Raw genomic sequence first — 13,261 nt, forward strand, 5'->3', positions numbered from 1 at the left:
AGGAATTAAAAGGTTTCTAGGAGAAGGGAGTAGGGTCTGCAGCTCCTGGATAGGGGAGGGGATGAGAGCTTGCACTGGGGCTCCGTAGGAGGAGCTGGGAGTGGGGTGAACACCCTTGGTTCCCACTCTTTGGCATTGAGGGTGCACACTGAACCCAAGGAACCTCTGTGCTGGCAGTGCCTAGCTTGAACAGTGGCTCAGCTGCAGGGATGACAGTGCAACGTGAGCGCCTCACTTTTGACCTTTGTGTGTGTGTGTGTGTGTGTTTCTCGGGTAGGATCCACTGGATCTGCTCCTTGGGATGAGAAAGATAATGATGTGGATGAAGAAGATGAGGAAGGTGAGCTGGACCAGTCACAGCACCACGTTCCCATCCAGGACACCTTCCCCTTCCTGAATATCAGTGGTGAGTGGGGTGGGGGGTGGGACAGAGGCATGGAGAGGATGTAAGGGGCTTTGATTTTGCAACCGTTGACACCATATCCACCATTGCACTGGGAGCAGCGACCAGGCCCTGGGGCCAGGCTGCCAGTCTGTTAGCAAGTAGGAGTTATAGGCAAAGAAACTCTGTAGGCATAGTTATCCCAGTGGGGTGGCTTCTAGGCAGAGAGAGCATCTTCTGAATCTTATGTGATAATTCAGAGAAATTAAAAAATGAAATTCATTCTCAATCCCGCATACAAATACACAAGCTGTTACAAATTTTGCTGATTTCCTTCAGGCCAAGTGCAGGGATCCTTTTCGTGAATTGTAGGCAAACTCTTCTGCTATTTCCCTCGGTACAAATTTTCTGTCACTGCCTTAACAGCCTCTGCTAAGGCTGTATCGTGGGAAACTTGTGGCTCTACAGCTCTTAATACTAGGCTCTGATAAAATTTCTCTACTAGAGACGTTTATCTTTTTAAAATTTATTTATTTATTAATTTATTTTTTGTGGTACGCGGGCCTCTCACTGTTGTGGCCTCTCCCATTGCGGAGCACAGGCTCCGGACGCGCAGGCTCGGCGGCCGTGGCTCACGGGCCCAGCCGCTCCGCGACATGTGGGATCTTCCCGGACCGGGGCACGAACCCGTGTCCCCTGCATCAGCAGGCGGACTCTCAACCACTGCGCCACCAGGGAAGCCCTCTCTTTTTTTTAAATTGACTCTTTGAATTCAGCTTCCCAGGAAAGATGCGTTTAGAGGTTGGAGGGTCCCTGTGAGACAGAGCAGGTACTGCACCTCCCATTGCACGTTCTGAGGACGCTCAACCACAAGGTGAACTGCTCTTCCACAGCATCTTCACGTGAACTTTTCACTGACATGCTCCTAGTCATATGACTTGCAGTCAGTTGAGTAGCTTTTCACTACTTTTCTAAGTTCCATCTGGCTGCTAGGGTCAAATGAGATACTTTTGCCACCTAGAAAATTTAGTATATGAAGAGGATTCCTGTAGGATTTTGGAGTCCCCTTCCCTAGGTGATGCCCCTTCTTTTGAGAATCAGGAAATGACTCTTATCTGTCTACTTGCCCTCCTTCACTTACCCTGTCATTTAGAACCTTGCATCCAAGTGATGAGTAAAGACAACGATCATAGAGCTCTCTCAGGTTAATACTGCCACAGCTACATTCCCACTTGGTGCAATTTTAAGATTTGGACATTTGGAAATGTGAGATCCTTTCCCAAATCTTTGGCTCACTCATTCTGTTATTCTCACCCCTTAAACGGATGCAACCCATTTCCAGGATCATGATTTCCCTTTTTTTTTTTTTTCATGTTTTTTTAAAGCTAATATTGTGTGTCCGTACGTTATGGGCCACCTTGGATCCTTTATGGAAACATGTGAACATATATTAAAAATAAAAAAGTAAAATGTGGCCCTACAGCCACACCGGGATTTCATTGCCCTGAGAGAGGAGTTGGGGCACATCAGTGACTTCCACGAAGCCTATACTTTCAAACAGGCTCCGGGCCAGCCAGTTTCCGGCTTCAGCAAGGAGAATGTTCCAGCGGTAACCAACAAGGAGAACCTGGCGACGCCGGTCTCGACTCCATTCCTGGAGCCGACCCTGGGGAGCGACGGCTCTGCGGTCACGTTCGGGAAAACCCAAGAGGATCCCAAACCATTTTGCGTGGGCAGTGCCCCACCGAGTGTGGACGTCACGCCCACCGACACCAAACACGGAGCTGACGAGGCAGGATCAACCGATGGCAAAGTTCTGAACCCGAAGCCATCTAAGCTGGCAAAGAGAATCGCAAACTCCGCTGGTTACGTGGGTGACCGGTTCAAGTGTGTCGCTACCGGACTGTACGCAGACTCTAGTCAGCCTGGCCGGGACCAGCGGGCATTGCAGGTGAGCCCCCCCCCAATCCGAATTTCAGGAGCCTGACCAGTTGTCAGGTTTTTTTAATGTGTGAAGAGGAGGGGGCCGGGGGTATGATAGGGCAGGACACCGGGCTGATTTGGTTAATGAAGCTTAGGGTAATTGAAATGTTTGAAATGTGTCCAGTAAGGGGACGTAAGTGGATACTTGAGGTTATTCTGTAGATTTTAAGCGAACTCCACTCGAATGCTGATAACGGAAGTTTTAATTATTGCGAAGGATGTCTAAAAGACTGCATGACATTTACCTATCAATCGCTTTGATTTCTCTGCCGTTACTGTACGTTAACAAATATACCTAAAAGCGCTGCTTAGAATGCCTTACGTGATACTTGGTGGAGGTGTGTAGCGGCCGCATGTCTGTGAGATTCGTGCAATTTTTTTTTCCACCCAAAAAACAAACAAATAAACAAAACAAAAAAAACAAACCTTGCTTAAAGGGATAGAGTATGTATTTAACTTGCTAGTGAATGATAGATGTTGTATAGGAATTTCCTTAAGATATTTTACTTTTAATTAAAAGACAAATAAAGCCAAATTGTTTTGCAATGTTAAGAAAAAAATTGGTTTATGCTTATAAAAATGGATGAAGTTATCTAAATGATGCATTGAGTGCCCATTTTAATTACATAGATGGAAGGATTACAAGAGGACAGTATTTTATGTCTACCCGCTGCTTACTGTGAGGTCAGTTCTTCAAATTTTTATTACTAGAATCTTCCATAAACCTTTTGAGTTAAATTTCATTTCCAAATATACAAAGGGAAGTTTGTGGGCCATGGTCGTCTTTATTCACTGTGCATTTGTTTTCTTTTCTGTTGTGTTTTTGTTTCGTTTTCTTTGCGTTGTGTTTTTGTTTTGTTTTATTTACCTTCGAAAGAGAATGTCTGTCTCTATGCCACAGTGTATGTATGGCTATACATACACACCACATATATCTCTACATACATATGGCTTTACAAAGAAAGAGTGTGTGACTAGTTACACATAGACACTCTTACGTTTTATCGTTCAATTTTAAAATATCTCAGTTGTATCATAAATTGTGGTTGGTTTTGGGCAAACTTTTCTTTGAAGATACTTTCCTTTAAGGTAAGGGCAGTGAAATAGCTTTGGTGGTAAGGTGTGTCTTTTTTCCATCTCCGTTCTCTTTGTAGCGTGCAGTGATGCGCTTCTCAGAGTTGGAGATGAAAGAGCGAGAAGGTGGCCACCCCACGACCAAAGACTCCGAGGTGCGCAAATTCAGCCCCGCTGACTGGGAAAGGCTGAAAGGAAGTCAGGACAAAAAGCCAAAGTCGGTCGCCCCGGAGGAGGCCATTGCCGACCAGAACGACAGTGAGAGATGTAAGTGAACCCAGGCGGCTCGCGTGTGGTACCACGTCGGTGGGAACGGGGCGCTTCCGCTCCCAGTGCCGAGGGAGGTGAGAGGAAACAGTACGCTTCCGACGGCCCAGCGTCTGGGTGCTGGCTGTTCGGAGAACGGGCTGCTCTGGGCACCCTTCCCAGCTGTGGATTGCAAGGCTGGTTGTCCTTTGGAGCGTTGCGGCATCCAGGAGTGAAGCACCTATGAAATGCTGTTCCCTGGCACGCGTCTCCTTTTTCCGGAGCAATGCTAGTCCTGTAGTTAGTAATAGTCTGATACGGTAGAGCAGAGGAATGGCAGTGCAGGACCTCCGGCGTAGCAGGTATGTGTTCTGTTTTGTAGCAGGTACGGACACGGGTTTTTGGTAGCAGTGGAATGACACTTGCAGCCAGAGCCAGACCCTCCAGAGTGACAGTCTCCTGTGGGAGGGGGTGGACAGTACTCGGATTCTCCCTCCAGAGGCAGAGGTTTCGTTCAAGTGCGATGAGGGCTGATGAAGGCCCCAGAGAGATGAGCATCATTGTGTTCTGTGGAGGCTCGTTTGCAGTCATGAGGAGCTGACACCACGCTCCCAGGCCGTGGGACCAACGAGGCCGTTCTTCCCACCAGACGGGTGTGTTCTGTTCTGGAGGCCGAACTGGAGAGAAAGCTCGTGTTGGCCTCGAGTCACACTCTGCGGTCCCCTCAGCTGCTCCCCCACTGGGGTTGACTTCGGGCTTGGCCCTCGAGACTTCCTGGGCTAATGAGATGCGTTGGCAGCAAGTGGAGGTCTTTCTCCCGCTTTCTTCCGTGTGCGTGCTTGTGGCTGTGGCCTGCAGCCTGCTCCGGACCCCAGAAACCTCACCGGTGATGGTGAGTGAGGGCACCTCGGTGAACGTCGAGGACAGGGTGGGCGTGAAATCCTTCTGAGACGGGACAGTCGGGGGTTGTGGGCACGTTTGGGAGGCCCAGGCCCTTGGACCCGGTCGTAGGGTCGGCGTTCGCCCGCACGCTTAGGTCGTGGGTGCCTGATGCAGTTCGGGAAAATTGTGGTCAGCCACAGCGTGTGCTTCTCTCTGCTGCTTGGAGCACTGCCCTCCCCCAGCTCATCTTTGGGGTCAGACAAAGGCCTGTGGCCACGGTTCTGGGTAAGCCACACTGGGACCGGTGTGTCCTACGTGGCTCCCGTAGAAGGGGATTTCTGGGGCTAGTCAGTGGCGGCCTTACCTGAGGGATGGGGCTCTCGATGTGCCTGGAGTAGACGATTCCGAGCTCCTCCCCCTCGGGATTGGAATGAAAAACGGAGGGTCCAGGCCACCCTGAAGCAGCAAGAAGGCCTCCCTCCTTGCCTGTGCTCACAGCTGACACGCAGCCCTTACCCTCCCGAGTGGCCTCATAACTCAGCTCTTGGGGAAGTTTCTCCGAGAGATGTGGTAAAAGTGGGCAACGCCAAGTTCACGGGTATGCACTTTTCTGAGGAGGGGATCTGCCTGTTGTGGGTGGACGGTGAGGGAGGCTGGAGGAAGGGAGCGGGCAGTTAACCTGCCTCGAGTCTTCTCGCCCTTTTCTCCAGCAACGTGGCCAAACCCAGGGTGGCCGCTGCCCTTCACGTCTCAGTGGCCTCACCTGCCCTTCTTCCCAGAGACGTTTGTGTGCGTCCTTCCCAGTCTTTCCTGCTGAGCGTGGAGACGAGAACTCGGTGTGGCTGATGGGGAGCAGGGTCTGAGCCCCAGATGATTCCGAAAGCCCCCTCCCCCCACCGCCTGCCTCCAATCTCAGACCGACCGACGGGTCTCTTCCTGGAGCACCCGGGACATGGCCCAGTGAGCCATGAATGGCCACCATGGGAGGGCAGGAGAAGGGTTGGGGAAGGTGAGGGGCTCCGTTTGAAAGGTTGGGGCAACGGAGGTGGGTTCCCCACCCACCCTCTGTCTTGTAGAGACGTGGGGTTTGTGAATAGCTGGTCAGGAAAGGTCACCTGAAGGGGCCACTGTTCTTACTGCGGCCTCCACGTCCAAGGCCCAGCAGGTGTTCATTCCATTCAGCTGGATATGAATGGGCCTTCTTGTTCTTGGGCCATCACGTCTTGAGCTGATATGGGCTCAGGTCCTTCTCATGGGTGTCGGTGTGGCCGAGAGCCGAGCTGTGAGCACATGGGAGCTGGGGCGAGGATTTGGGTCGGCCAGGGGTCTCAGAGAGGGTCCAGGACACCTTCAAGATGCCTTCCCCCTTCTGAGGCAGCCTCTACCCATGGAGGGCCCAGGAGCTTCTAAGGTGATGGGTGCTGTTTGCGCAGCCCTGGTTGTCCTGGTGCGGGTGCATCTTGTTGCTAGGGGCTTGTTTAAAAAAGAAATTAACTTGAATACACAGTGGCTGAGATACTCATTTATTCTTTATTATCACATGGGTGGCTGAGTGAAATTTTATTTTGGAAGTTCACCAAATGAGTTTGGAGGTTCCTCTGACTTGGAAGTTCATCACTAGGAACCCTCAGTGGCATTTGAAGATGGGGCGGGGCAAGGAGGCATTGGTCCCTTCCTTCTCAAACTTGGAGTAACCATCTCCCTTGCGAACCACTTGGCTGGGACAGGCCTAGGTCCTGCTCAGTGGCAGTGCCTGGCCAGGAGCTGGGGGAAGGCTCAGTCAAGGGGCTTCATGAAACTTCTTTGCTCAGGGAACTTCTCTTCCAGCTGAGCACCTGCACGTTTGTAAACTACTTTGGAACAGAGATCCCCTGCACTCCTTGTGTAGCGGGTGTAACTTTGAACAAGGTTAGCCCTGACTGGAGGTGCTATTATACTTAAGCTACAGAGAAGGGGATTTTAATCCTGGGGAGCCTTCCATCAACTCAGAACCCTCTCACCTTGTTTAGGCCTCACTGGGCATGGCTCAACAGTGGTGAGGGTGCTTTGTTGCCACAGTGACTTGTAAATGTTGCTGTGGTGATGCTTCTGTGAGGTGATGCTATGGTACAACCATAATGAATTTGGGATATATGTGCTGTGAGTCATAGGACCATGCTGCAGGGACCACGTTCACATCTTGCTTAGACTGGGTGACCAAGGGCACATGGCTTCCCACTTTTAGAAGGGCCAAAAGTAGCAATGATGGCAAAGCCTGATGGTTAGGATCCCCGTGTATCTATTTATCTCCCCATCTCCTTTGCCCTCAAGGGTCATCCTCGTGTGGGTCGTGGTTAGAACAGTCTTTGAGAAGCTCCAAGTGACACGGAGCCTCTACCCCATAGCTGGTGGCCATGGGCATCTTGGGCAGTCGGGGTGGGTGTCCTTCAGGGTTATTGCTGGCCTGGGTAAGGTCACACTAGCGTAAGGTCTTGGGGGGCCTTAGCTGAGGGGAATTGAGATCTTTGCCCTAAAAGGCTCCGGGGTTGGGGGAAGGGTGGATGGACCTAGTTTGGAAAAAGAAACTTTCAAATTGGACATGGGGGTTCTTAAGGTAGCCCTTCCATCCCTCCATGGATCCCCTCCCACGGAGCTTTTAGGGAAGGCTGATTGGACCAGAGAAGTCCAATGGTGTAACCAGCAGGGCTCACCTCTTAAAATTTCCTACATTTCAGGCCTGAGATTCAGGCTGGTCTGAAAGTCTTGGCATCTTTTGGTTAAAGGGATTTTTCCAGCCTTTCTCTGTGCTGAGCCCGGCCCGTGATTATGAAGCCCAACCTGGAGGGAGGCTAGCAGTAACATTCCCACTTTACAAGTGAAGGGGGCCGAGTTGTAAAGCGGCGCCATTCCTGCCTGAGTGTTTAAGAGGGTCACAGAGCAGCCCGAGTGAGAGTTGCAGCACGCCGTCTTCACCGGGCCTGCGGTAGCCTGGGCTGCATCACCCGTAAGCACAGGCCAGGAGTTTGGGGTTTCTCCTGCTGCCATGGCAGGAGACCCTCGCGGTTGGGGTGATTCCACCATTCCGGCAAGAGTAGATGGGGATCTCTCCCACCTTGGGATACCCTTGGAGAAAAGCTAAGTGTGTTCCACCATTGAGAACACAGGTCAGGCTAGCCCAGGCCTGGGTGAGGTTCATCCCCACAACTGGCTGCCATTAAATGCTGGGAATGCCCCCCAAGACAGGCTGATCAGGGGACCAGCCTGCTGAGCAGAAGTGGGAGTGATACTTGAAGTGGTCTAGGGAGAGGAGGAGGAATGCGAGCAGCATGTGAGGGGTGTGTCCATGATTTCATCTAGAAAAACGGGCTGTGGGAGCTTAGCTCAGCTGTTAACGAAATACCAAACTCATACACCCACCCCCACCCCCGGCCGGTGATGGACACAGGGTCATCTTCGGGGAACTCTTTACCAGCACAGTGATCATTATGGAATTATTTGTGTGTTAGAAACAATGTGACTAGCAAAGCAGTTGAACTGTTTCTTTGGCTAGAGCAAAAGTGAGGAGTGATGTTAGGCTGGGGTAATTGGAGGAAAAGCCCCAAGTGGATGCTAGATTGAGCAGAGGGGGCAGGAGCAACACAGGCGGAGCTGAGGTGTGAGCAGTTCAGCCCTGCCCGCCGCACCCCCCCACCCCACCCCCACAAAGGGGGTTGGAGTCTTGTCTTTGAAATGTCCTTAGATGCTTGTTGCCTGGGAAGGAAGGCGTGGAGACGTGCCAGGTGGGTGACTGGTGTCACTGAGGGCCTTCTTCCTAGACAGGAAATAGGAGCAGCCCCTCGATGGCAGTGAAATGCTTTTCCCCCCACGGGTGTGGAAAGAGGACAGACGGACTTGTAGCAATCTGGTTGAGTTCTTTGAAATTGCCCTTGACCCTTGTGTGTGCACCAGGAAGCCTTTCCTTTCCCTTTGCCAGGCTCCTCTTGCCTTGGTCTCCCCAGCTTCCCAGCCTCCCACCATTCTTTCCCTACCCTTTTTCTTCACCCTCGCCCCTGCTGACCCAAGTGAACATTGGTGCTATGTCTGTGTAGATGGCAGTTGGGGGCTATTTGGTCTCTTGATGACATCAGCCTTTTTTGTTGACTAGCAGCTGTTTCCATAGTCATTTGTAGCTCTGCCCTGATTGGTTGGATCTTACTGTGAGGTCACTCACCCCCCATTGTAGCTCTGCCCTGATTGGTTGGATCTTACTGTGAGGTCACTCACCCCCCCTTTAAAAGTAAGCCACCTTGGAGAGTTAAGCAGTTAGGGAGTGATCTCACATGCCTATAGAGGGATGGTGTAGATGCCTCACCTTGACCCTTGAAGGATGGATTGTGAGTGGGCTACGCGCCTCATTTTCTGCTTTCTTTGCTGGTTGTGTTCAGCTGTCCTTCCTTTGGGACGTCTTTCTGAGGGTTTTGTGCTTCCGGCGTGTGAGGCCCCTGGTCTCCAAAGGGGGGTGGTCTGTTGGTAGCAGATTGCCTTGGGCGTGGGGGTCCTGCCTGCTCCTGGTGACCTTTGTTCCCTCCTTTCCGGGTTGTCTCCCCTCCCCTAGGGGAGTGTTTTGATGGAAGCAAACCTGACCGCTTTGAAGCCCCAGAAGACAGTGATCTTCCTGAGGACATGGACACGGAGCCCCCCAGAGAGTCCCCCGCCGACCAGGCGGCCCCGGACGCGTCACGCAGCCCCACCCTCCGGCTGAACAGAAAGCGCAAGGTGTCTGGCAATAGGAACCACACTGAGACCACTGTGCTCCCGGAGGACTCTCTGCTGAAAGCCAAGCGGAGACGGGTCTCCAAAGGTGAGCTCGGTTTGGCTTCGGGCCCGCAGGGCACCCTACGGAAGTCCTGGAGCGGAGCAGTGGAAAGTTCCAGTCCCACCCTGGATCCCTGGGGGGAGCCACTCACACCTCCCCACCCCCCACCCCCCCAAAGCCAGGTGGCGGGGCTGGAGCCCAAAGGTGGCCAAAGGCAAATAGGCCCCCTCCCGAGACTTGGTGACAAGTTCCAGCCAACACAGTGACCACACCCCTCCCCTCCCCCACCCCTGTTAGTGATGTGTAAGACAGTTTGTCCCCCCCCCCCCGCCCCGGGGGGCTTCTTCATTAATTTGTAGTTATTTCTCCATTAGCTGACTGGCCTGAGAGGGAAATGACAAACAGTTCCTGTAACCACTTAGAAGAGCCACATTATAGTGAGCTGACCAACCTGAGGTGTGCATTGAATTAACAGGGCTCCATCCCAGAAAGCAGCGCCGCTTGCTGCACCTTAGAGGACGGCGGGAGCAGAGAGCAAACCTGGCCGGCAGGGCAGGAAGGAAGTGACCCAGGCGGTTCAGCCTGCGGTCACCCCCCAGGGCAATAGCATCTCCGAAGAGAAACCTGGCAGGAAAAGGGCAGAGGCCAAAAGCAACAGCAGCTGGTTGGAGGAGTCCCTTAAATGCAGTGACAATGAACAAGGTACGCACGGGGCGGGGGGCGCTCCTGGAGGGTGGATCACCCGCCCTCTGTGGGAAACGGCCCTGGAGGGGACCTGAGCGCCATCCAAGTTGACAAGAGTAGCGTGTGGCGAGCGGGGAGTTTTCTTCCTGAGGTCCTTTCAGCCTGCACACTTCCTTATGGAATGGACAGTGAGGTGGGAGGTCGACTTCCTGGGCTGCTCCTCATCACCCAGCCCGCGGCTGGGCAGGAAGGGAAGTCTTGGGTGACCCCGGGCGCTTGTCAGTGCCCTCATTCCAGCCTCAGGCTGTCCCCAGTCGCCCTGTCCCGAGCACCCAGGCCCCCCACGGGTGGGGACGGGAGCGCACGAAGGGCTGGCTTCTGCCCTGTCTTGCGGCCCTTTGAAGCGACTTGCCATTTGGCGTTTCGTGGGTTAGCCTATTTGCCGGTTGAATGTGGGATGATTAAAATATTAGTGCTTTGAAAACATAATTGGTATATCTTTAAAAACTGAAGCTGCTCCAACGATCAGTGCTAACAATGGGCTTTTCTTTCCTCACCGGCTACAACTGTGTAACGCCCGCTGCTTCTCCCCCTGACAGATGTGCTGTGCATGGACGAAGAAATGGATCGGCAGCCTTCGCCCCTGCCGCAGCAATACACCGACAACAGCGAGAAACCATCCGGGAAGCGACCGTGCAAAACCAAGCATTTGATCCCTCAGGAGCCCAGGCGGGGCTTGCCGCTGCCAGGGGACTCCTAGGTGGACAATGCGGATGGCAAGGTACCTCTTGCCCCTGGCTCTCCCCCGTCCCCCGGGCCCGTGCAGGCACATCCCGCCTGCCTACTTCTCTGCTTCTGGGGACAAAGCTTTCCTTTTCCTGAACCCCTCCCCCCAAAATGTCCCTGCCCCTTCCTAGGGGACCTGTCTCCTGGGTGGCGGTGAAGTTTCCAGCTAGTAAAAATGCAACCCCTTCCTCGCGCCCCACCTCCCCCAGACAGAGAGGAGGAAAAGTGCTTTCCTCCACTCAGGTTTGTAACTCAGGGAGGAGGCGAACCAGGCGGGTGGTGGAAGGACAGCCTGAAATGTGTGCGCTGCCTGGTTTCGTGATAGGTGACCGTCCGGAGATTTTGAAAGCGGCCTGAGCCCAGTTCCGACTATGATCTTTCGCCGGCCAAGCAGGACCAGAAGCCCTTGGACCATTTGCAGCAATTGTTACCAGCTTCCCACGCCTCGCAGCTGACTTGGTCAAGCTCCCCTCCAGAGACCACCCAGTCCCGCCCGATGCCACCGGAAGCGCGGAGACTTATTGTCAATAAGAACGCGGGCGAGACCCGCCTACAGCAGTCCTCCCGGCTTGGCTACGAGGTGAGCATCCTTGTGGGTGCCCCGGATCAGGATCCGCTGGCTGCTGCTCCTTGGGTGGGGGACACACTGGCTGTGGATGGGGGGCGTGTCTCAGAGCCCAGCCCCCTCCACGTGGCGGGCTGGGCTGGGTGTTCCAGCAGGGTGTTTGCTTTGGCTCCCGCTCACACTGCGGGCTGTTTGGTGGCTTGTTCAGTCGTGGTGTGAAAAGAAAGGCAGGCCTCTCTGATGTTCCGTTCCCGTTCAGGCAGGTAGGCTGCTTCGGCCAGTCTGGCTCACTTATCTCTGATATAAAATCTGACCTAACCCAGGGCTTGGCGACCAGGGGAATTTTAATGAGCCCTTTTGGATTCTGAATAGCAAGAAAGAGAGTAGGAGAGTAGTTATTAGCTCTACTAACTTGTGCTGTTTGGGGCAGAGTGATGCCCCTGTGGGGTAGCGGGTGGGAAGTGTCTGTGCACAGTAGGGGTGGGAGTGGGGCAGACCTGAGCAGTCTCTTTCTGAGAGGGCACGGGAGCCGAGGGCTGATGGGCGGGGAGCAGGGCTTGAGCCTTGCACAAAACTCCCTGTCCACACTGCTGTATCCCAACCCAGCACGGCTGATGACAGTGATGGCCTCTATTGCTAGAGCAACATAGAAAGATAGCTGATATCTGCCTAAGCCCGTGTGATCTGTAGTAACTCCTTTCACCCTGTTAACATCTTCACTTGGGAGTAACGAGTACTAGCCCACTCTCGGATGAGGAAACTGAGCCTCAGAGGGGTTAGCTGATACCCGTACAGGTAGCAATCCAGCAGTGCTCCACAGCCCACCACGCTCCTCAGCAAGACTGGCTCACACTGGAATTGCCCTTTTTACAGTTCAAAACCTCTGTGAGACAGATGACTCTCCATGCCCTGTGCAGTTCCCCCACCATACTTGTCAGTAGCAATTGTGATGTAATAGCCCACAGGGCAAAGGCATTTTTCTGTGCTGGCATCAGCCCTCTGGGAGTTGAATGGTGACAGTAAAACGCGGTTCAGCAGGCTGAGCGTGGAGGTGTGGCTGAGCACTGGGGTGGCAGGGCCCAGGCTGGCCCGGAGCCCTGGCGCCCACACCCTCAGCCAGCTCTGTGCCCCTGTTCCCCGTCTCCCGTCGTGTCCCCCCACCCTGGTCCATAGTGCCGTGAGCCCTTGGAAGTGTGCCTGCCTTGGCCCTAAGGCATGACTGTGGGTGGGAAGTTGGAAGCACTAGGGCTATGCTTAGTTTGGGGTGTTTTGTTGTTGTTGTTGTGGGTTGAATGTGCTGTTGTTTCTATCTACACGTCTCTTGGAGACCTGTCCATTAGCTAGAGAGCACTTTCTGGTAGTTAGCGCAGTTACTTGCAGGTGAAGTCCAAGGAGCACCCAGTTGGTTTCCCAAGAGCTGAGAGCGGGCGCCTAGGAGGACAGAGCAGATGTTGCACATAGTGTTGAGCTAGACCCCCCATGGTTGAGAAGATAGTCTCCTTGCTTCCAGCAAACGCTGGAGGTGGGGGGGAGACCCCTAACCCCAACTTTTGGGTTAGGGTTGAGAAAGTAGACTCCCGCTTCCAGCAAATGCTGGAGATGGGGGGGCGGGGTGCTGCTGCACCCGCCGTGGAGGGGCGGGGCTCCGAGCCCCACCTGTGAACTTGGCATCATTTCCAGCAGTCTCCCTTTGGGACCAGAGACGTCAAAAGACCCTCGTTGGTCCTCTAAGACAGTTTCCATTTTGGTTTGGTGGCTCTGAGGCCTGGACCAAGGGGCACTTGATCCATACGTTTTTAGGCTACCTGGCCTTTGATTGCACAGGAAGCCTTGGGAATGTTTACGGTCGGATTTGTTTTTTTCTTCAAATGTAAATTTCAATATG

At 53.4% G+C, this 13,261-nt stretch overlaps 1 protein-coding gene and 1 pseudogene across 2 annotated transcripts in view; one reads left to right on the plus strand and one right to left on the minus strand.

The window, feature by feature from the left end:
* The window catches only part of LOC308611089 (centrosomal protein of 78 kDa-like), a 727,725-nt pseudogene that overhangs the window by 373,499 nt on the left and 340,965 nt on the right, over positions 1-13,261 (minus strand). The window lies entirely within an intron of this gene.
* On the plus strand, positions 1,561-11,287 carry LOC308611079 (BCL-6 corepressor-like). Its single transcript, XM_081260009.1, has 7 exons — positions 1,561-2,333; positions 2,996-3,049; positions 3,520-3,706; positions 9,141-9,386; positions 9,817-10,043; positions 10,625-10,806; positions 11,137-11,287. The coding sequence occupies exons 2-5, from the start codon at positions 2,996-2,998 to the stop codon at positions 9,906-9,908; spliced, it is 579 nt and encodes a 192-aa protein (XP_081116135.1). The 5' UTR covers positions 1,561-2,333; the 3' UTR covers positions 9,909-10,043; positions 10,625-10,806; positions 11,137-11,287.

The sequence above is a fragment of the Mesoplodon bidens genome, assembly GCF_964165515.1.
Source record: "Mesoplodon bidens genome assembly, contig: HAP1_SCAFFOLD_157, whole genome shotgun sequence".
In the NCBI taxonomy this organism is placed as follows: Eukaryota; Metazoa; Chordata; class Mammalia; order Artiodactyla; family Ziphiidae; genus Mesoplodon; species Mesoplodon bidens.

Bases quoted from the DNA above. Each gene is read 5' to 3' on its own strand.
- LOC308611079 (XM_081260009.1), top strand. From the start codon at position 2,996: ATGGAAGGATTACAAGAGGACAGTATTTTATGTCTACCCGCTGCTTAC. The intron at 3,707-9,140 runs GTAAGTGAACCC...CCCCTCCCCTAG, and splicing joins CCAGAACGACAGTGAGAGAT to GGGAGTGTTTTGATGGAAGC. The intron at 9,387-9,816 runs GTGAGCTCGGTT...TTGAATTAACAG, and splicing joins GCGGAGACGGGTCTCCAAAG to GGCTCCATCCCAGAAAGCAG.